This window comes from Labrus bergylta, chromosome 4 (genome assembly GCF_963930695.1).
Source record: "Labrus bergylta chromosome 4, fLabBer1.1, whole genome shotgun sequence".
Classification (NCBI taxonomy): domain Eukaryota; kingdom Metazoa; phylum Chordata; class Actinopteri; order Labriformes; family Labridae; genus Labrus; species Labrus bergylta.
This window is the reverse complement of record NC_089198.1, coordinates 791,693-816,692: the sequence shown is the minus strand read 5'-3', so window position 1 is coordinate 816,692 and position 25,000 is coordinate 791,693. Positions and strand designations below refer to the sequence as shown.

The 25,000-nt window shown below is 42.3% G+C and overlaps 2 protein-coding genes across 2 annotated transcripts in view; both read left to right on the top strand.

Annotated features, from left to right (window-relative positions):
- Positions 1 to 1,751: 1,751 nt before the first annotated feature.
- On the top strand, positions 1,752 to 23,831 carry cyp7b1 (cytochrome P450, family 7, subfamily B, polypeptide 1). Its single transcript, XM_020625868.3, has 6 exons — positions 1,752 to 2,007; positions 8,132 to 8,268; positions 8,785 to 9,396; positions 18,629 to 18,835; positions 18,932 to 19,110; positions 20,269 to 23,831. Exons 1-6 carry the CDS (start codon positions 1,937 to 1,939, stop codon positions 20,560 to 20,562), a joined length of 1,500 nt encoding a protein of 499 aa, XP_020481524.2. The 5' UTR covers positions 1,752 to 1,936; the 3' UTR covers positions 20,563 to 23,831.
- Positions 23,832 to 24,091: 260 nt separating this feature from the next.
- mfn1a (mitofusin 1a) overlaps positions 24,092 to 25,000 on the top strand; it is a 12,082-nt gene continuing 11,173 nt past the window's right edge. The window contains exon 1 of the mRNA XM_065953343.1: positions 24,092 to 24,124. Within this exon, the coding sequence (XP_065809415.1) occupies positions 24,092 to 24,124 (33 nt within the window). The remainder of the gene's footprint in view (positions 24,125 to 25,000) is intronic.

Here is a 25,000-nt window from a genome sequence, read left to right as displayed (position 1 = left end):
TCATCATCATCATCATCATCACCATCATCATCACCTTCATCAGCCTGTTCTGAGCAGGGCTGAAATAGAGGGGTTTATAGACATGATCAAATACAGGATCAGAGTGGATTTAGAACAAGAAACTTCACACACATGTTGAAGAGGAGCTCTGAGACGTATTTACACTGAAGAAGAGGAAGAAGAAGAGGATATGAGACCTTTAAAGTAACCAATAGAATGAACAAATATGGATCCCTAAGGGGACATGGGCAAAAATTGAACAACTGAACATTTCTGAACGTTTTAATGTGCAGACGGTTCAGAATGAAAAGAATCTGACTCTGAGCCGTGAATCCGTCTTTAGTGTGAGCTGAGCCCTGACTGCCCTCTGTGTGTCTCTGTGTGCACTGAAAGGAGCTCTTTGAGCGACTCCTGGACGCCACACGAGCTGAACACAGCGTTTTGTCTGAGCGTGAAAAGGCGGGCAGAACATTTCATTCAAACGGAGAGAGAGAGAGCCGAGCTGAGGAGAGGTTACTGCAGGTCATCCTCAGGAAGCTGGAGAAAAACAAGGAGACTTTAAACGCCTCGTCTAACATCAATGAAACTTTGATTTCTTTAGATTTCTTCCCCTGTTCTTCGTCTTTTCTTTAAGAAAAAAACACCTCTTTGAAACGACGACGCCAAAGCCGACACTGCTCTCTGTTTTTTTTCGCCCAAATCTCCGGAGAGAGCCGAGGGTGGCAGACAACGATTTCAGCCAAAAACAGAAAGCTTTTGTTGTGGGTCGGCTGCTCATTTACACGGCAACGGCGTTTTGTGTGACTGAAAACATAAAGTCTTGGAAACAGGTTCCAACGGGTTCAGGAGTGCAAACTTTAAAAAAAAACTGTGTGAGTGTGTCATCATTCTGAGCAGCATGACAGGAAACGAGTCATCAGGATGTCATCGTCTGCTGCTGAGTGTTAACAGTTTGTTTCAGATCTCAGGTGACCACATATGAACGGGGTCCACGTGTCTGGACAGGAACTGCTCTAATGAAGACACCTTCCTGATGCATTATGGGAGGTTTCCTGTCCAGGCCTGATGTTCTCTCTCAGACTATCAGAGGAATTTAAACACCACTGGGAGTCTCTGGAGTTCAGCAGTTTGAGTTTTAAGTTTAAGTAGATGTGGTGCAGCAGCTTGGTGTGAGAGACCCACTGAGACCAGGAGGGTCCACCGAGACCAGGAGGGTCCACCGAGACCAGGAGGGTCCTGCAGCAATACAAGAAAATAAAAGAAATATAACACAGTTCAACCAAACACAGATACAGTCATAGACACACTCCAATGCCAGCTCGCTTTCCTTAAGACACGAGCTCTTTAAAAACGCTGTTTGATACAAGACAAGGCTATGAAGGAGTATTAAAGCATGTTAAGGGGAAAGAAATCTGAGATTTCATGAGTAAAGCTGTCAATTTACCGGAATAAAGTTATACATTTACGAGAATCAAGTTGTAAATTTACCAAAATAAAGTTATAAATTTAGGAGAGAATAAAGTCGTAAATCTACAAGAATAAAAGTCATAAATTAACAGGATTTTTAAATTGTAGTTTTTACCAGAATAACGTTGTAATCTCGCGTGAATAAAGTCCTACATTTATAAATTAAAGTCATAGTTTTACGTGATTTAAGTTTAATTTACAGGGCTGAATAAATGTGACACCTGGAGCAGGTCCAACAGTTAAACTGACCCAGTGTGGTTCAACCCATTAACTGACCCGGGTCAGGTTAATCCGGCACTGTGTGAATGTCTAACCCGGTTTACAGATACCTTAAATAGCCTCAAGTCACCAGGAGGGATTTTACTTTGAAGGTCCCAGCCGGACGCGGGGTGTGTGACTCTCCGTTGTGTATTCATGTTGTGATTTATTGAGGACTCGCGGGTCCGTCTCCCCGGGCGCTCACACAAACATGTCCCCGCTGCTGCTGCTCCTGCTCGGCCTGCTCTCCCTGCTGCTCGGCCTGCTCCGCCGGAGGAAGAGGTCAGTTCTCCCGCTACACACACACAGAAGTACCGCAGAAAAACGGAGATTCTACCGGACACAACCTCAGTCCGTGTAGGCTCCGGTACTGTTATCAGCTACATGAAGTGTCAGAGGAAAAGAAGAGCGGTATCATCTGCGTTATGGAGTTAAAATGTCTGAATTAAAGTACTAAATGTAGTTAAAGTATCACCGGATGAATTCAGCTGTAGTTTAAAACTCATTCCAGTAGAGTAGAATAACAGATCAGAGCAAATCACTGCTAGAGCTGCTTTTTTAAATATCTCATTTATAATTTAGTAAATGAGAAAACCTTGTTTTTTCTTTTAACAATAAAGATCTGAAGAATAGTTTTTAAAGGGTAACTTTTTACATGCCAGACAAATATATTAAAGTATTAAAGGAGCAGTCTGTAACTCTGCCCCCTAGTGTTTAAAATGGGTACTGCAGTCCAAATTCTAAACATCATAGAGAGCTGTCCCCCCCCCCCTCACTCAGGTCACCATGTGGTGGACTCTGAAGCTTCAGTGTTTATCCAGCTCTGCATGGGTCTGTAAACCTTTCTGTGTTCTAACCTCTCTCCATTTTTCAAAAGCATCTCCAATATTGATCCTAGTTTGAGCACGTTTCTGCTCGTGGAGCTGACGTAACTTACTGTAATGTCACAGACAATAAGCTAACGTCACAGACAATAAGCTAACGTCACAGACAATAAGCTAACGTCACAGACAATAAGCTAACGTCACAGACAATAAGCTAACGTCACAGACAATAAGCTAACGTCACAGACAATAAGCTAACGTCACAGACAATAAGCTAACGTCACAGACAATAAGCTAACGTCACAGACAATAAGCTAACGTCACATACAATAAGCTAACGTCACAGACAATAAGCTAACGTCACAGACAATAAGCTAACGTCACAGACAATAAGCTAACGTCACAGACAATAAGCTAACGTCACAGACAATAAGCTAACGTCACATACAATAAGCTAACGTCACGCACAGTAAGCTAACGTCACGCACTGTAAGCTAACGTCACAGACAATAAGCTAACGTCACAGACAATAAGCTAACGTCACGCACTGTAAGCTAACGTCACGCACTGTAAGCTAACGTCACAGACAATAAGCTAACGTCACGCACTGTAAGCTAACGTCACGCACTGTAAGCTAACGTCACAGACAATAAGCTAACGTCACGCACTGTAAGCTAACGTCACAGACAATAAGCTAACGTCACAGACAATAAGCTAACGTCACAGACAATAAGCTAACGTCACAGACAATAAGCTAACGTCACAGACAATAAGCTAACGTCACAGACAATAAGCTAACGTCACAGACAATAAGCTAACGTCACAGACAGTAAGCTAACGTCACAGACAGTAAGCTAACGTCACAGACAATAAGCTAACGTCACGCACTGTAAGCTAACGTCACGCACTGTAAGCTAACGTCACAGACAATAAGCTAACGTCACGCACTGTAAGCTAACGTCACAGACAATAAGCTAACGTCACAGACAATAAGCTAACGTCACGCACTGTAAGCTAACGTCACAGACAATAAGCTAACGTCACGCACTGTAAGCTAACGTCACGCACTGTAAGCTAACGTCACGCACTGTAAGCTAACGTCATGTACTGTAAGCTAACGTCACAGACAATAAGCTAACGTCACGCACTGTAAGCTAACGTCACATACAATAAGCTAACGTCACGCACTGTAAGCTAACGTCACGCACTGTAAGCTAACATCATGTACTGTAAGCTAACGTCACATACAATAAGCTAACGTCACGCACTGTAAGCTAACGTCACATACAATAAGCTAACGTCACGCACTGTAAGCTAACGTCACAGACAATAAGCTAACGTCATGTACTGTAAGCTAACATCATGTACTGTAAGCTAACCTAACGTTCTATAATGTCAAAGACAATAAGCTAACGTCACTTACATTAAGCTAACGTCACGCACTGTAAGCTAACGTCACGCACTGTAAGCTAACGTCACGCACTGTAAGCTAACGTCATGTACTGTAAGCTAACGTCATGTACTGTAAGCTAACCTAACATTCTATAATGTCACAGACAATAAGCTAACGTCACATACCATAAGCTAACGTCACTTACATTAAGCTAACGTCACATACAATAAGCTAACGTCACAGACAATAAGCTAACGTCACAGACAATAAGCTAACGTCACAGACAATAAGCTAACGTCACAGACAGTAAGCTAACGTCACAGACAGTAAGCTAACGTCACAGACAATAAGCTAACGTCACAGACAGTAAGCTAACGTCACAGACAATAAGCTAACGTCACAGACAGTAAGCTAACGTCACAGACAGTAAGCTAACGTCACGTACTGTCATGTAACTCATCTCAGAGAGAGCCTGATATAACCCTCTTGTAGATCTTATGAGGCTGTAGACCTTCTGAGGGTCCTGACCCTCATGTTGGGACCCTGGGAAACTTCAAATCTTTCACTGTTGGATGTCTTCTGTAGTTTCAGTTTAGTTTGGGGGGGTTTCCTGACTTCAGAGGATTTTCTCTTCTTAATGTGGACCAGCTGTCCTCAAACACACTCAGGTTTCTGTTTCTCACTCTGTTCCTCTTTGTTTCCCGTGTTTCACTGTTTACTGAAGAAAACTTCATCTAGTTGAGTTTATGATAGAAACAGAAGAGAAGAAATAACACAAACCAAAGGAATGAATGCATCTGTAATCCCCCCCCCCCCCCTCAGAGTCTTAAAAGCACCTACCTTCTCTGGTCCAAACAAAGGAAGGAGGACATACTGGCTGCTGCATTGTTGTCAGAGAAGATGTTTCCTTAATGATCAGATAGTAAGATACCTTTATCATCTCACTCTCTACACATCTCACTGAGTGGACCTTTAATGTTTGATTCTGTTAGGAGCTGATGTGGGTGCTTTCAGGTGAAATGTTGCAATATTTAATGTTCTCCTTCAGCTCCGTTGAGAACAAGCTCAAACATGTGTCTGACGTAACTGACTCTCAGTTTGTCTCTGATCACACACTAAAGGGCCGAAATATTTACCCACACATTCAGCGCTCCACTTTACAGCTGGCGATTGCTCACTCATCAATCAGCGGTTTGTTCATCGGATTACGTCAGAGGAACGTGTCTTAACCACTTGAGCAGTTGTTTTTTATAGATGATTTCCTCATGTTTGTTGAAGAACCTGATCCATTACATTTTGTGGATTAAAACATTGAATCATTGGTGAAGAAAGGTTTAGATCCTTTTCCTGACTAACTGATCCAGGTCTAGTTCAGGTCTCATTGAGCTTTGGTTCAGTTTGGGAGACTATTCAGATATTAACATCCTGATCAGTTGTCCTTTTTTCAGACTTCTTCATCTATTCATGTCGGCTTACGGTCCTGTTTAAAGTTTAGCAGCTGGACGACGGAATTATATGAACTTTAGATTTTGTTTTGAGGTACCCGGTCAGAGTTTTCAAGGAACCATTTTGATGTCTGTTTGAGGTACTTCTTTTGTTTTCTTTTTAAGCTTCCCTTCAACAGCGGGTTTAGGGTACCCTCTTAAGATTCAGGATCAGTTTGGGGAACCATCTAGCGTTTTTTTTTCAGGTACCCCTTTTTGCATCTGTTTGATTGTTTTTAAGAAGTGATTCCTCCTGTGTTTCCACTCCTCTTTGGTTTAGTTTGAAGTTACCGTCCGTGTCTTTTTTAGGAACCCTAATCCTTCTGTTTTAAAGTATCTTTAAGCAGCTGGTCTTAAGTCCTGGTTGAGGTTCCCTTTCTGTTTTAAGGAACCATTGAGTCCGTTGGCGTTACCCTTTTGTGTCTGTTAAAAGATAGAAAACCTTTGACTTGATTTGACCGTATCAAGGAGCCTGAAACCATCAGCATGTTGAGTTTATTCAAACAGAACAAAGTCTGAGTGGTTTTATGACTTCACTACGGATCGATTCATTATTGATGTGGTCGCAAAAAGACACGATGTTCCTGTGATGAAGAGTCACGTTTAGATTAGTGGGTCGACACACACAAACACACACGATCAGGTTTATGAAGACATAATCTGGATCGTCTCCAGGACTCCTGGACCCCGTGAACAGAGCTCACATTAGGCCCCTCCCCCACAACCTCAGCAGACCCTGAGATATTACTATGACCACACCTCCATCACACATGAGCCATTAAAAGATTCAGGCCATAGTCCGCACGCCAAGTCAACAACAACACCAGGCGATCTCCTCACAGGTCGAAGCAGCTCACTCAGAGACAACATGCTGCGACATGTGAACATTTTCCTCTGCGATGACCATTTCATTTTCAAAATTGTCCCGTCAACACGAAATCCAACCGGGTCTCTTCCTAAACCAAAGACTCCGGCGTTGGGGTTTGTGTGGTCAGAGTGTCATATGAAGCAGCAGTGACCTCCGTCATCCAATCAGGCGTCTCTGTAACTGTGTGTGTGTGTGTGTGTGTGTGTGTGTGTGTGTGTGTGTGTGTGTGTGTGTGTGTGTGTGTGTGTGTGTGTGTGTGTGTGTGTGTGTGTGTGTGTGTGTGTGTGTGAGCACACTTGCGTTCAGTTTTGCTGGCGGTGGATAGTTTCGTGACGAGAACGTGACGATACATCGCCATATCGACTTTTTGAACACAGCCCAATCCATCCATTTATTATCACAGGAGTCGATCCCAGCTGTCATTGGTCAAGAGGCGGGGTTACACCCTGGACTGTTCACCAGCCAATCACAGGGCTGACATGTAGAGACAGACAACCAGCCACACTCACATTCACACCTACAGACAGTTTAGAGTCAGCAGTTAACCTAACGAGCATGTCTTTGGACTGTGGGAGGAAGACGGAGAACCAGGAGAGAACTTCATCTGTTGTTTGTTTTTTAAAGTTTTTTAAAGAATATTTTTATTGAATTTTCAACAATAGTACACAGAAATAATCACAGTCACACACAAAAAAAGGAAGAACAGCAGAAGAGAGAAATATAAATAAAAGTGACAGAGGAGCGTTGTTGTGCATATGTTGCAGTATACTAAAGTATGTTTATCTGGTTTTAAATAGAAACTGATCCAGGACTTTAAAAACATTCATGTGAATATGTGTAGACTTGTTTTTAACACGGGGGGGGGGTATTATCAGATGTGAGCAATAATCTGACACACACACACACAGACACACACACACACACACACACACAGACACACACACAGACACACACACACACACACAGACACAGACACACACACAGACACACACACACACACACAGACACACACACAGACACACACACACACACACACACACAGACACACACACACACACACACACACACACACACACACACACACACACACACACACACACACACACACACACACACACCACATCCGTCCTCCTGAGAACAAAGAGATAACAGAGAGGGAGAGTTCCTGCTTCACAATCTCTTCCAAAGTCCACTATGACTCAGCACAGAAACACTCTGACACACTTAACTGTGTCTTTAAACTTCATCATGTTTTTAAGATCTCAAACACAAAGACTTCTAAAGGCAGACGACATGAAACATCATCCAGAATCTCCTCAAACAGATGAACTGCTGATGGCTTACAAACAGACTATCCACATCACGTTATCAGTGTTTGACGCTCTCTTAGCTTCAAATACTCGGGTTTGTTAAGGTGAGGGGGCGGAGCCTGAGTACAGCGGGCAGCAGGAGGAGTCGTCGATGGTTTGTGTGTTAATGTCACTACGACATGTTTGAGGATGTTTACACTGGGGTTGTCATTATATTATATTTTTATGATTCCAGTAAACGATATCTGAACACCTGTTTGAAACCAACACACACAGAAGTCCTACTCAGCCAACGTTCAGCGAGCAGTAAAGAGTAAGAGAAACTCCGCCCCATGTGAATGATGTCATGGCTCCGCCTACTCGCTCGACGTGAATGTTTCAGACTGTCACCTGCTGCGGTCACACATCCAATCCCCCCCCCCGACATCACAGTCTGCTCAGAGTGCGAGTTACAAACGCTGGTCGTGTCGATACATTTTCAGGAGTTGAGTTTTGTGAAACAGTTTTCTCTTTTCTCTCGGCTGCAGGAGAGAAGGCGAGCCTCCGCTGATTAACGGATGGATTCCTTACATCGGAAAAGCGCTGGAGTTTGGACAAGACGCCAACAGATTCCTGGACAAACATAAGAGGAAGTTCGGAGACATTTTTACAGTGCAGATGGCAGGTTGGTACGGAACAACACATCAGGGCTACAAGAGGCTAGCTAGGCTAATCACAGAAAAACCTGCTTTTATTTTGAAAGAAAAGGGGAAATCCTGGTAGATTGAAAGTTATGTCATTATCTCATTAACCACTCAAATGGAACTGTCTACAATGTTTTCAATCACTGCAGGAACAAGAAGAATCGAGACTTCTTAACTCAAGAAAACATCTATTTTACGAAACAAGATTTAGACGTGATGCTAAATCTGTTAGCCCATTAATGACATTTTCCATTAAGTGTTAGCATCAAGCTAAAAAACTAGGATGTACATCTCGGTCCATCTGTGAGAAAATGAGTCACTGGCAGTCATTCAAATGTTTACGTTGACGTTCAAAAAGTAATTTTACTTGAAATGAACATCCCTACTTTAACGTGTTCACGCCGTTAACGCCGACAGACATGGTTAAAGTAGAAAGCGTGAAGTTATTGAGGTTATGAATCCAACGCTGCCCTCACTCAGGTGTCTCCTCCCTGCAGGTAAATACATGACCTTCGTCATGGACCCGTTACTCTTTCCAAACATCATCAAACATGGCCGCCAGCTCGACTTCCACGAGTTCTCCAACAAGGTGGCGCCGATGACCTTCGGCTACCCGCCCACCAACAGTGGGAAGTTCCCGCACATGCAGGAACAGATCAGCCGCTCCTTTCAGCTCCTCCAGGGGGACAACCTGACTGTCCTGACAGAGAGCATGATGGGTAATCTCATGCTGCTGCTCCGTCAGGATTACCTGGGGGAGGGGACGGGGCGGGAAGGCTGCTGGAGGAAGAGCAGGATGTACGAGTTCTGTAACTCTCTGATGTTCGAGGCCACTTTCCTCACTATGTATGGCCGGCCGGTGACGGCGCCGAGGCACAGCGGGACAAGCGATCTGCGTGAGGACTTTGCCAGGTTTGATTCCATGTTTCCTCTGCTAATAGCTCAGATACCCATCGGGCTGCTGAGGCGCACCAAGACCATCCGGCAGAAACTCATCAACTACTTCCTGCCGCACAGGATGTCGTGCTGGTCCCACACCTCGCAGTTCATCAAGAGACGGTCGGAGGTGCTCGAACAGTACGACACGCTAAGGGACACCGACAAAGCAGGTACACACGTTCAAAACCAGTTCAATAAAGACCTCCAGGAATCTGTAACATATGATAACTAATTATCAGCATGGCTCGACTTCTGCTGCTCATACCTGGACTAATCTGTGTCTGTTATAACTTCTGCTTTGACTCCATGAACAATCAAGTAAAGAATTTTAAATTGAAATGTTGTCCATTTTCAACAAACATTTGAGGGAGGAGTTAGCAGGTGTTCATAGTGTGTCCATCCATCATTTTCCAATCCATTCATCCATCCATCATTTTCCAATCCATTCATCCATCCATCATTTTCCAATCCATTCATCCATCCCTCATTTTCCAATCCATTCATCCACCTATCATTTACCAATCCATTCATCCATCCCTCATTTACCAATCCATTCATCCATCCATCATTAACCAATCCATTCATCCATCCATCATTTACCAATCCATTCATCCATCCCTCATTTACCAATCCATTCATCCATCCATCATTTACCAATCCATTCATCCATCCATCATTTACCAATCCATCCATCCATCCCTCATTTACCAATCCATTCATCCATCCATCATTTACCAATCCATTCATCCATCCCTCATTTACCAATCCATTCATCCATCCATCATGTACCAATCCATTCATCCATCCCTCATTTACCAATCCATTCATCCATCCATCATTTACCAATCCATTCATCCATCCCTCATTTACCAATCCATCCATCCATCATTTACCAATCCATTCATCCATCCCTCATTTACCAATCCATTCATCCATCCATCATTTACCAATCCATTCATCCATCCATCATTTACCAATCCATTCATCCACCTATCATTTACCAATCCATTCATCCATCCCTCATTTACCAATCCATCCATCCCTCATTTACCAATCCATCCATCCATCATTTACCAATCCATTCATCCATCCATCATTTACCAATCCATTCATCCATCCATCATTAACCAATCCATTCATCCACCTATCATTTACCAATCCATTCACCCATCCATCATTTACCAATCCATTCATCCATCCCTCATTTTCCAATCCATTCATCCACCTATCATTTACCAATCCATTCATCCATCCCTCATTTACCAATCCATCCATCCATCATTTACCAATCCATTCATCCATCCCTCATTTACCAATCCATCCATCCATCATTTACCAATCCATTCATCCATCCATCATTAACCAATCCATTCATCCATCCATCATTTACCAATCCATTCATCCATCCCTCATTTACCAATCCATTCATCCATCCATCATTTACCAATCCATTCATCCATCCATCATTTACCAATCCATCCATCCATCCCTCATTTACCAATCCATTCATCCATCCATCATTAACCAATCCATTCATCCATCCCTCATTTACCAATCCATTCATCCATCCCTCATTTACCAATCCATTCATCCATCCATCATTAACCAATCCATTCATCCATCCCTCATTTACCAATCCATTCATCCATCCATCATTTACCAATCCATTCATCCATCCCTCATTTACCAATCCATCCATCCATCATTTACCAATCCATTCATCCATCCCTCATTTACCAATCCATTCATCCATCCATCATTTACCAATCCATTCATCCATCCATCATTTACCAATCCATCCATCCATCCCTCATTTACCAATCCATTCATCCATCCATCATTAACCAATCCATTCATCCATCCCTCATTTACCAATCCATTCATCCATCCCTCATTTACCAATCCATCCATCCATCATTTACCAATCCATTCATCCATCCCTCATTTACCAATCCATTCATCCATCCATCATTTACCAATCCATTCATCCATCCATCATTTACCAATCCATCCATCCATCCCTCATTTACCAATCCATTCATCCATCCATCATTAACCAATCCATTCATCCATCCCTCATTTACCGATCCATTCATCCATCCATCATTTACCAATCCATTCATCCATCCCTCATTTACCAATCCATCCATCCATCATTTACCAATCCATTCATCCATCCATCATTTACCAATCCATTCATCCATCCCTCATTTACCAATCCATTCATCCATCCATCCATCATTTACCAATCCATTCATCCATCCATCATTAACCAATCCATTCATCCATCCCTCATTTACCAATCCATTCATCCATCCATCATTTACCAATCCATTCATCCATCCATCATTAACCAATCCATTCATCCACCTATCATTTACCAATCCATTCATCCATCCCTCATTTACCAATCCATCCATCCCTCATTTACCAATCCATCCATCCATCATTTACCAATCCATTCATCCATCCATCATTTACCAATCCATTCATCCATCCATCATTAACCAATCCATTCATCCACCTATCATTTACCAATCCATTCACCCATCCATCATTTACCAATCCATTCATCCATCCCTCATTTTCCAATCCATTCATCCACCTATCATTTACCAATCCATTCATCCATCCCTCATTTACCAATCCATTCATCCATCCATCATTAACCAATCCATTCATCCATCCCTCATTTACCAATCCATTCATCCATCCCTCATTTACCAATCCATTCATCCATCCCTCATTTACCAATCCATTCATCCATCCATCATTTACCAATCCATTCATCCATCCATCGTTTACCAATCCATCCATCCATCCCTCATTTACCAATCCATTCATCCATCCATCATTAACCAATCCATTCATCCATCCCTCATTTACCAATCCATTCATCCATCCCTCATTTACCAATCCATTCATCCATCCATCATTAACCAATCCATTCATCCATCCCTCATTTACCAATCCATTCATCCATCCATCATTTACCAATCCATTCATCCATCCCTCATTTACCAATCCATCCATCCATCATTTACCAATCCATTCATCCATCCCTCATTTACCAATCCATTCATCCATCCATCATTTACCAATCCATTCATCCATCCCTCATTTACCAATCCATCCATCCATCCCTCATTTACCAATCCATTCATCCATCCATCATTAACCAATCCATTCATCCATCCCTCATTTACCAATCCATTCATCCATCCCTCATTTACCAATCCATTCATCCATCCATCATTAACCAATCCATTCATCCATCCCTCGTTTACCGATCCATTCATCCATCCATCATTTACCGATCCATTCATCCATCCCTCATTTACCAATCCATCCATCCATCATTTACCAATCCATTCATCCATCCATCATTTACCAATCCATTCATCCATCCCTCATTTACCAATCCATTCATCCATCCATCCATCATTTACCAATCCATTCATCCATCCATCATTAACCAATCCATTCATCCATCCCTCATTTACCAATCCATTCATCCATCCATCATTTACCAATCCATTCATCCATCCATCATTAACCAATCCATTCATCCACCTATCATTTACCAATCCATTCATCCATCCCTCATTTACCAATCCATCCATCCCTCATTTACCAATCCATCCATCCATCATTTACCAATCCATTCATCCATCCATCATTTACCAATCCATTCATCCATCCATCATTTACCAATCCATTCATCCATCATCCATCATTTACCAATCCATTCATCCATCCATCATTAACCAATCCATTCATCCACCTATCATTTACCAATCCATTCATCCATCCCTCATTTACCAATCCATCCATCCCTCATTTACCAATCCATCCATCCATCATTTACCAATCCATTCATCCATCCATCATTTACCAATCCATTCATCCATCCATCATTAACCAATCCATTCATCCACCTATCATTTACCAATCCATTCATCCATCCCTCATTTACCAATCCATCCATCCCTCATTTACCAATCCATTCATCCATCCATCATTTACCAATCCATTCATCCATCCATCATTTACCAATCCATTCATCCATCCATCATTTACCAATCCATCCATCCATCCCTCATTTACCAATCCATCCATCCATCATTTACCAATCCATTCATCCATCCCTCATTTACCAATCCATTCATCCATCCATCATTTACCAATCCATTCATCCATCCCTCATTTACCAATCCATCCATCCATCATTTACCAATCCATTCATCCATCCCTCATTTACCAATCCATTCATCCATCCATCATTTACCAATCCATTCATCCATCCATCATTTACCAATCCATTCATCCACCTATCATTTACCAATCCATTCATCCATCCCTCATTTACCAATCCATCCATCCCTCATTTACCAATCCATCCATCCATCATTTACCAATCCATTCATCCATCCATCATTTACCAATCCATTCATCCATCCATCATTAACCAATCCATTCATCCACCTATCATTTACCAATCCATTCACCCATCCATCATTTACCAATCCATTCATCCATCCCTCATTTTCCAATCCATTCATCCACCTATCATTTACCAATCCATTCATCCATCCCTCATTTACCAATCCATCCATCCATCATTTACCAATCCATTCATCCATCCCTCATTTACCAATCCATCCATCCATCATTTACCAATCCATTCATCCATCCATCATTAACCAATCCATTCATCCATCCATCATTTACCAATCCATTCATCCATCCCTCATTTACCAATCCATTCATCCATCCATCATTTACCAATCCATTCATCCATCCATCATTTACCAATCCATCCATCCATCCCTCATTTACCAATCCATTCATCCATCCATCATTAACCAATCCATTCATCCATCCCTCATTTACCAATCCATTCATCCATCCCTCATTTACCAATCCATTCATCCATCCATCATTAACCAATCCATTCATCCATCCATCATTAACCAATCCATTCATCCACCTATCATTTACCAATCCATTCACCCATCCATCATTTACCAATCCATTCATCCATCCCTCATTTTCCAATCCATTCATCCACCTATCATTTACCAATCCATTCATCCATCCCTCATTTACCAATCCATCCATCCATCATTTACCAATCCATTCATCCATCCCTCATTTACCAATCCATCCATCCATCATTTACCAATCCATTCATCCATCCATCATTAACCAATCCATTCATCCATCCATCATTAACCAATCCATTCATCCATCCCTCATTTACCAATCCATTCATCCATCCATCATTTACCAATCCATTCATCCATCCCTCATTTACCAATCCATCCATCCATCATTTACCAATCCATTCATCCATCCCTCATTTACCAATCCATTCATCCATCCATCATTTACCAATCCATTCATCCATCCATCATTTACCAATCCATCCATCCATCCCTCATTTACCAATCCATTCATCCATCCATCATTAACCAATCCATTCATCCATCCCTCATTTACCAATCCATTCATCCATCCCTCATTTACCAATCCATCCATCCATCATTTACCAATCCATTCATCCATCCCTCATTTACCAATCCATTCATCCATCCATCATTTACCAATCCATTCATCCATCCCTCATTTACCAATCCATCCATCCATCCCTCATTTACCAATCCATTCATCCATCCATCATTAACCAATCCATTCATCCATCCCTCATTTACCAATCCATTCATCCATCCATCCATCATTTACCAATCCATTCATCCATCCATCATTAACCAATCCATTCATCCATCCCTCATTTACCAATCCATTCATCCATCCATCATTTACCAATCCATTCATCCATCCATCATTAACCAATCCATTCATCCACCTATCATTTACCAATCCATTCATCCATCCCTCATTTACCAATCCATCCATCCCTCATTTACCAATCCATCCATCCATCATTTACCAATCCATTCATCCATCCATCATTTACCAATCCATTCATCCATCCATCATTAACCAATCCATTCATCCACCTATCATTTACCAATCCATTCACCCATCCATCATTTACCAATCCATTCATCCATCCCTCATTTTCCAATCCATTCATCCACCTATCATTTACCAATCCATTCATCCATCCCTCATTTACCAATCCATTCATCCATCCATCATTAACCAATCCATTCATCCATCCCTCATTTACCAATCCATTCATCCATCCATCATTTACCAATCCATTCATCCATCCCTCATTTACCAATCCATTCATCCATCCATCATTTACCAATCCATTCATCCATCCATCATTTACCAATCCATCCATCCATCCCTCATTTACCAATCCATTCATCCATCCATCATTAACCAATCCATTCATCCATCCCTCATTTACCAATCCATTCATCCATCCCTCATTTACCAATCCATTCATCCATCCATCATTAACCAATCCATTCATCCATCCCTCATTTACCAATCCATTCATCCATCCATCATTTACCAATCCATTCATCCATCCCTCATTTACCAATCCATCCATCCATCATTTACCAATCCATTCATCCATCCCTCATTTACCAATCCATTCATCCATCCATCATTTACCAATCCATTCATCCATCCCTCATTTACCAATCCATCCATCCATCCCTCATTTACCAATCCATTCATCCATCCATCATTAACCAATCCATTCATCCATCCCTCATTTACCAATCCATTCATCCATCCCTCATTTACCAATCCATTCATCCATCCATCATTAACCAATCCATTCATCCATCCCTCGTTTACCGATCCATTCATCCATCCATCATTTACCGATCCATTCATCCATCCCTCATTTACCAATCCATCCATCCATCATTTACCAATCCATTCATCCATCCATCATTTACCAATCCATTCATCCATCCCTCATTTACCAATCCATTCATCCATCCATCATTAACCAATCCATTCATCCATCCCTCGTTTACCGATCCATTCATCCATCCATCATTTACCGATCCATTCATCCATCCCTCATTTACCAATCCATCCATCCATCATTTACCAATCCATTCATCCATCCCTCATTTACCAATCCATCCATCCATCATTTACCAATCCATTCATCCATCCATCATTTACCAATCCATTCATCCATCCATCATTTACCAATCCATTCATCCATCATCCATCATTTACCAATCCATTCATCCATCCATCATTAACCAATCCATTCATCCATCTTTCATTTACCAATCCATTCATCCATCCCTCATTTACCAATCCATCCATCCCTCATTTACCAATCCATCCATCCATCATTTACCAATCCATTCATCCATCCATCATTTACCAATCCATTCATCCATCCATCATTAACCAATCCATTCATCCACCTATCATTTACCAATCCATTCATCCATCCCTCATTTACCAATCCATCCATCCCTCATTTACCAATCCATTCATCCATCCATCATTTACCAATCCATTCATCCATCCATCATTTACCAATCCATTCATCCATCATCCATCATTTACCAATCCATTCATCCATCCATCATTAACCAATCCATTCATCCATCCCTCATTTACCAATCCATTCATCCATCCATCATTTACCAATCCATTCATCCATCCATCATTAACCAATCCATTCATCCACCTATCATTTACCAATCCATTCATCCATCCCTCATTTACCAATCCATCCATCCCTCATTTACCAATCCATCCATCCATCATTAACCAATCCATTCATCCACCTATCATTTACCAATCCATTCACCCATCCATCATTTACCAATCCATTCATCCATCCCTCATTTACCAATCCATTCATCCATCCGACAATCTTTCAATCACTCTTTCTTTTTCTTCAATCCATCCATCAATTCTTCCGTCCATTTATCCATTGTCCATTATCCATCCAACCATCCTTCCAACATCCATCTGTCCGTCCATCTTAAGGCCCTGACACCCCAAGGAGATCGTTGGCCGTCGGTGAGCGGTCATCGCCCTACTTTTTTACGGTGTGTCCAACACCGTCGCTACCCCACCAACTTTTTGGCCACAGGCGGCCTTTGTCGCCACTAGTTCTTTGTCGTCTGCTTGGTGTGTCAGGGCCTTTAGAGTCATCTATCCATCATCATCTTCCCTTGCATTTTGTCCATCCAATCCAGATTTAGATTCTTTATTATCACACAAGAGGAATTGATTTACCCATCAATCCATCCATTAATCATTCATCATCCTTCCAAAACTGATTTTACATCGAGCTCAGAGGGACTCTCACTCTGTTGGATTTGTTAAACTCTCTGATTGCTGTTACAGAGTGGAGCATCTTCCCCTCACAAACTATCTTTGAGTAAGTGTAGCGTTCAGCCTGCAGTTACTTTAAACAAACATTTCATTTTTGAGAATGTAAAATAAACGACAGTGAGGATAACAGATGATAAACAGCAGAGTCCAGTGAACAAAGGATCACATTGAGTTGATCTCTTCAGTTCCTCAGAGACAGAGCCGATGTTTGTGAGGACTTGTTGTGTAATTCCAGTAAACACGGGGGCGGTCTGCCTTCCCGACATTAATATAATCCCTCAGTGATTCACTGTCTGCTTTTCATTTGGAGTCAAACTAAAACAAAGTTAGATTCTTGAGCAAGAGGTCTATGAGCCCTCTGAGATTTCTATTTAGAACTCTCAATTTATGTCCATGTTCTTCTTAAGTATTCCAATCTGTCAGAGTCCAGCTGGGGGGTTGTAAGTGTAATATGGGGGAGATGCAGGGAGCTTTAGGTGTGAAGTGGGGGAGGGGTATGTGACGTCTGGGGGGTTGTAAGTGTTATATGGGGGAGATGCAGGGAGCTTTAGGTGTGAAGTGGGGGAGGGGTATGTGACGTCTGGGGGGTTGTAAGTGTTATATGGGGGAGTTATGGGTGAGGTTTGGATTAGATGAGGCGGAGGTTTAGGTGAACTGTAGGTGAGGTCAAGTTGGGATGTGGGGGAGGATCAGGTTAAGTAGAGGGAGGTTCAGGTGAGTGGGGGGAGGTGTTGGATAATAAATAATGAAAGTGATTTACTTTCAGCCGAGGATCTTCAAATATTAATACGATCACGTTTACTGTCTAAAGCAATCACACTGATAATTTACCCTCGCCAGAATTCATTGGAATAAAGCTCCTTAAACTTGTACTTTATTTAAATAGATGCAAATACTGGACGGGTGGAAATGGTCAATCCTTCATTCAGAGCATTTTAAAAGTAGTTTGATCGTCATCTTGTAGTCAGTCCTGATGAATCATAAAGTGTTTTCATGACGATGTTATCTCAGCTTCCTTTCAGCCTAATTATCGTCTTCAATAAATGTTGGAAGGTTTCCTCAGAGCTCCCTCTTTGCTTCTTCTCTCCTCACCTCCAGCTCATCACTTCGCCATTCTCTGGGCGTCGGTGGGGAACACCATCCCCGCCTGCTTCTGGTCCATGTACTACCTGGTGAGTCACCCCGAGGCCCTGGAGGTCGTCCGTCAGGAGATCCATGACGTCCTGAAGCTCAGCGAGGTGGAGTTCAGCAGCGACAGAGACGTGACGCTGAGCAGAGAGCAGCTGGACAAGCTTCTGTTTCTGGGTATGACGGTCTAATCTGTGAACACGTTGGTGTGAAAGGACTGACTTCCTGTTTTTAAAAAGCTCCATGATGACAGACGCTGATCTTCGTCCACAGAGAGCGCCATCAACGAGAGTCTCCGCCTGTCCTCGGCCTCCATGAACATCCGAGTGGTTCAGGAGGACTTCAGTCTGCGGCTGAACGCAGAGCGCTCGGTGGCCGTCAGGAAAGGTGACATCATCGCCCTCTACCCTCAGAGTATGCATATGGACCCGGAGATCTACGAGGAGCCACAGGTACCTCCTCTGACTGATCGTTTATCGGTGATCAATAATTAACCGTCATCACCTCCAATTAAAACCTCTTCCACTCATTCACTCTTTTTCTTATTACTTTTTATTGTCATCATGTCTTAACATACAGTACACATATTCAACATAAGGATGACAATATTTCACATTTCACATTGTGGTGTCAAAAAGGTCGTGTCCCCCCGTCATGTGGAAATACTAAAAATAACACTTACACTACAGAAACATGTTTTACAGTTTGTTTGAAGTAGCTTGGATCTGTGTTTCATAAATTCATAAATGTTTCCCTCCATCGAGGTTTTCTTCCCTTTCTCTACGATATTTAACATCTTTAGGAAGACAAACAAACAAATGAGTTATATAAAATGAAAGAATAAAATAAAATTAAAAGAAAGCGAAGAGTCAAAGGAGAAGGAAGAGAAAGAAAACAAAAAACAAACCCTAGGTGGTGCTCCCCTAAGTGACTGTCAGTCCTGTTGTCATGATAACTCAGTTTCAGTTCATTTCCTTCCTACCATAATATGTTGACCACTTAGACCATCTCTTTTCAGATAGTTTTGAGTTCAACTAAAGTTAAACTTTCCAGCTGATCTATTTGTTGAATTGTTTCTCTACATTTATAAATCAAGGGACATGGTTTTTTTTAAGCCAATTTCTTGTTATTTGTTTCAGAATTCTTAACAAATCTTGATCGTTTTCATTACGTATTTTGTCCACTGTTTTACCTCACAATAACTAATTCACTCTTTGATGTTGAAAAAGATTTAAGTCAATATTTGAGCACTCACTAACAAACGACCTTTGAGTAATGATCGACCTTCAGGGGGCGACAACCTTGATGACAAACTTCTGAAACCTGATTGGATGCTCTGCCAGTTTCACATGTTCCAAAAATCCTCAAATCGAAACCTGTAATTAATCACCGCCCGGGCCTCATAGTACGGCTGGGGGCGCGGCCTGCGGGACCAATGAAAGACTGCCGTCCTTTAACAAGCCGGGTGAACTTGTTAACATTTACATTTTGCGAACTTTGATACTTGCGATCATTAAAGGAACAGAGATTGTGTTATTTTAAAACCATGTGGATCATCGTGAGCTGAACGTCTAACAGTTGTTTTTACGATCTGTTTTTTGAACCGTCAGACGTTCCGACTCAACCGTTACATCCAGGACGGCAGAGAGAAGACGGACTTCTTCAAGGATGGTCAGAAGCTCAAGTATTACCTGATGCCGTTCGGCTCCGGCTCCTCCATGTGTCCCGGGCGATACTTCGCCATCAACGAGATCAAGCAGTTCCTGTGTATGATGCTGCTCTACTTCGACCTGCAGCTGGAGGCGGGGCAGAGCCGAGCCACGCTGGACTCTAGCAGGGCCGGGCTGGGCATCCTGCTGCCCGCTCAGGATGTCAGCTTCCGCTACAGACTGAGAGCAGTCTGAGCAGGACGACTGTACACTTCATGTGTAAGTTACAAAGTGCTTTACACTTTAAAATACTAAATCAATATATACAATTAGACGAAGACTCAAAAATCAAGCTGGAATCATACGCAGAGCTTAAAGGAGCAGTATGTAACTCTGCCCCCTAGTGTTTAAAGTGAGTACTGCAGTCTGAATTCTAAACATCATAGAGAGCTGTCTCCCCCCCTCCTCTCTAGAGTGGATGCTCACTCAGGTCACCATGTGGTGGACTCTGAAGCTTCAGTGTTTATCCAGCTCTGCATGGGTCTGTAAACCTTTCTGTGTTCTAACCTCTCTCCATTTTTCAAAAGCATCTCCAATATTGATCCTAGTTTGAGCACGTTTCTGCTCGTGGAGCTTATTAGAAACATGCAGAGGCTTTTTAGGTCGGGTACAATCACTTCTATCTGAACCACTTCTCTTGACCGCTTCCATCACTGCAACACCTGTTGACCTGATAACTGCTCTCATATCTGACAAACCAAGGGGCGTCCAAAATGGCCGTGTGGGGGGGGTTGTCTTAAAAGCGTCTACCTTCTCTGGTCCAAACAAATCCAGAGCATTCAGGAGCAGAATCTAAAGTTAGAAGGAGGACATACTGGCTGCTGCATTGTTGTCAGAGAAGCCAGCACTTCAACATAGCATGTTTCCTTAATGATCAGAGAGTAAGATACCTTTATCATCTCACTGAGTGGACCTTTAAGAGTCTTTGAGTTGCTGGTCAGCAGTTGGTCAGCAACTAGACCAGCAGCCCCCCGGGTTCAGGAGACACGTGTGTGTGTGTGTGTGTGTGTGTGTGTGTGTGTGTGTGTGTGTGTGTGTGTGTGTGTGTGTGTGTGTGTGTGTGTGTGTGTGTGTGTGTGTGTGTGTGTGTGTGTGTGTGTGTGTGTGTGTGTGTGTGTGTGTGTGTGTGTGTGTGTGTGTGTGTGTGTGTGTGTGTGTGTGTGTGTGTGTGATCTGATGTTAATCTGACGACTGTGAAGAGAAGCAGAACACGACTGAGCCAAACGCAACTCAACTTTGCATCACTTTTACTTTTGCAGCAGGGTCGTCCTGCAGGGGACTGTCCAGACTATTGGACTGGAGGGGGGGGCAACTGGGGCAACTGGGGCAACTGGGGCTCTGACTTGTGCAGGGGAGTCCTGAAGTTACTGTGCACACACAAGAATGAATGAATGAAGAATTGTACTTGTTCTGTCTATGCTAATCTCATCATCTCATAAGTAACACAAGATAATGGCAACATAATCTTATTATTATCTTATTTCTTAAAACAACATGTACGTCCAACGTCTCAACTTTTAAGTATTTTAATGTTAAAATCTGCACTCCGAACACTCCGAGCACTCCGAACACTCCGAACACTCCGAACACTCCGAGCACTCCGAGCACTCCGAACACTCCGAACACTCCGAGCACTCCGAGCACTCCGAACACTCCGAACACTCCGAGCACTCCGAACACTCCGAGCACTCCGAGCACTCCGAACACTCCGAGCACTCCGAGCACTCCGAACACTCCGAACACTCCGAGCACTCCGAACACTCCGAACACTCCGAGCACTCCGAGCACTCCGAACACTCCGAACACTACGAACACTACGAGCACTCTGAGCACTCTGAGCACTCTGAGCACTCTGAGCACTCTGAGCACTCTGAACAACACTCTGAACACTCTGAGCACTCTGAGCACTCTGAACACTCTGAGCACTCTGAACACTATGAACACTCTGAACACTCTGAACACTCTGAACGCTCTGAACACTCTGAACACGCTGAACACTCTGAACACTCTGAACACTCTGAACACGCTGAACACTCTGAACACTCTGAACACTCTGAACACTCTGAACACTCTGAACACAGCCTGAATCGTGGATTACAACATAAGTAATCCAATCATTTTGGGGTGGCCAATAAGCCGACCCTCTGGACACGCCCCTGTCATCATGATATCAGAATTATTCCACTTTTTTTTTAAATGGTAGTAAAAACCAGACATCGATTGATTGATACCTGTATGATGCTGCACGTAAAGATCGAGTCATTTATTGTTTTTAAGTATAAAATATTGCGATCAATCACCTGCAAACTGTCTAAATATTTGTTGTTTAAACATTTTTTTGTTACTGGTGTTGCACTACGGTTAAAGGAACAGTCGACCATTTCAGGAAACCCTCTTCTTCGTCTTCTTCTTCTGCTTCAGATGTTTCAGATTCAGGACGTGTTAGCTTAGCTTAGCACAAAGACTGGAAGCAGATGGAAACTGTTAGCCTGGTCCATTAAAGCTAAAAACATCTGATTAATGATGTCAAACATTGACCTTTGTGACCGTTGGGCTGTTTGACTTTAGCTTGTGATCCCTAACCACTTCCTGTCTCTGAGCTTAACTTCATGTTGTAACAGGAAGTTGTATTTCTTTCAAAATAAAGCATTTTTTTAAAAATCCAAACAGGAAGTAAAGCAAACTTATCATAAGACATTTCAAAACACAAACTGATGAACACATATAACATGTTGGTTTGATTTTATTTTGTGAGTTTGACTTCTGTTTTGTTTTTTGTTTGTTTCATTTGTTTTGATTTGAAAGAAATTCTTGGAACAAATTTTGTTCTGATATGTTTTGTTTTTTGTAACCAAACTAGTCGTGTCTTAAAGAATGTGATTTGTAACGAGGGTAGGTGTAATAAGATAAAGCTTCAGCCTTCACCTTTTGGTCAAAATGTTTTTCTTGTGACCGAAATAAATGATCACTACTACTAAATGCAAAATAACAGAATTTCAAACATGTAATTAAAAAAGCGATTGATCGAGATTAACTGTCGAAATGCATCGATTAATCGTGGTTAAAAAAATAGTCGTTTGTCGTCAGCCTTCTTACAACAAGAATACTCAAGAATTCAGATGACCAACAGGGCGGTCTAAACGTCCTCAGGTGTGGACGGTTGTAAATTGATAATCCATGGCACACTTATTGTAAGCGAACACGTTTGGCGTGTAGCCTCCTCGGGTTCGCCCAGCACCCTAGAATCCAGTTTTGATGTTTCTATCCGCCGGCTGACGAAAAGGATTCCCTGAATGTGAAAGAACAATGACCTCCAAGTGTTTAAATGTGAACTGAGTCAGCAGCTGAAAGACTGATTCATACTTCATGAAATGTTGATGATTTGTATTGTTTAATTTTTTTATAATGTCTGTGATGATAAGTGCTGCCCTGCATCATGAACAATAAACACTTTTGTACTCTGATGTGGTCGTCAAACATTAAACTGAAGCAGAGTTTGTTTTTAAGACGTTGGTGTAAATTGTCTTTAGGTCCCGACAGAAATTAATAACTCATGTTCTCTGAAAAAGGAACAAAGAAAATCCGTCATCTGTATCAGAATAAGAATGTTGTATCAGGGATCCATCACAGCGAAGTCATAAACATAACGTCTTTAACTTTGAATAATGTAAACAGTGTCGTCACAACACCAGATTTAACTCCCCCGCTAACACAACACCTACACATGACTAAAGGAGGTCCAGTACAGTTCCCTGTGGTACTCCTGGTTAAAGATGCGAGGGCCTTTAAGGGTTGCAGAGTAACCAGAGGAGCCTGAAAACACTGGGAATAAGACTGGCGTTTGGACAGTTTATCCAATACGGCTGTTAAACCTCTCTAATGGATCTGTCACAGATGGACTGACTGTGACCATGAGGTGTCGCAGGAGCTGAGGTGAGTATTACAGTAACTATGGTGACATCTGCTGGACGACCTGCAGAATTACAGCTGACAAAAAAAAGTCAAACATTATATGTGTGTGTGTGTGTTTAATGAGCTGTCAGCAGGGCTGCCTACAGCCCTCATTATGCTGTCGACACACCTCGTACTGGAACTCAGCAGTGTGTGTGTGTGTGCGCGTGTGTGTTCGTGGCCTGGAGCCAAGCATACGGCGCCACTTTACGAGTGCTATGATCTCACCTCGACTCTCCTCCACACACAGAGTTTATTCAGCAGTGTGTATGTGTGTTTTGACTTGTTTCACATAGAGTCAAACAGAACGGTGGAGGATAAATTATTTCCAACCCTCACAGTAATGAAAACTTTTTGACTCATTTTCTAAACGACACAGACATCTATAGATAAACTTTCTCCATACACATTAACCTCAGAGTTTAAAGATGACATATCCTCCTCTTCCTCTTCAGTTTAAATAAGTCTCAGAGCTCCTCAAAACATGTGTGTGAAGTTTCTTGTTCTAAATCCACTCTGATCCTGTATTTGATCATGTCTATAAACCCCTCTATTTCAGCCCTGCTCAGAACAGGCTGTTTCTGTGTCTGTACCTTTAAATATGTAAATGAGCTGTGTCTGACCACGCCCCCTCTCTGGAAGGGCTTGGGTGTACTCTGTCTTTCTCGCTCCATGTCCTATT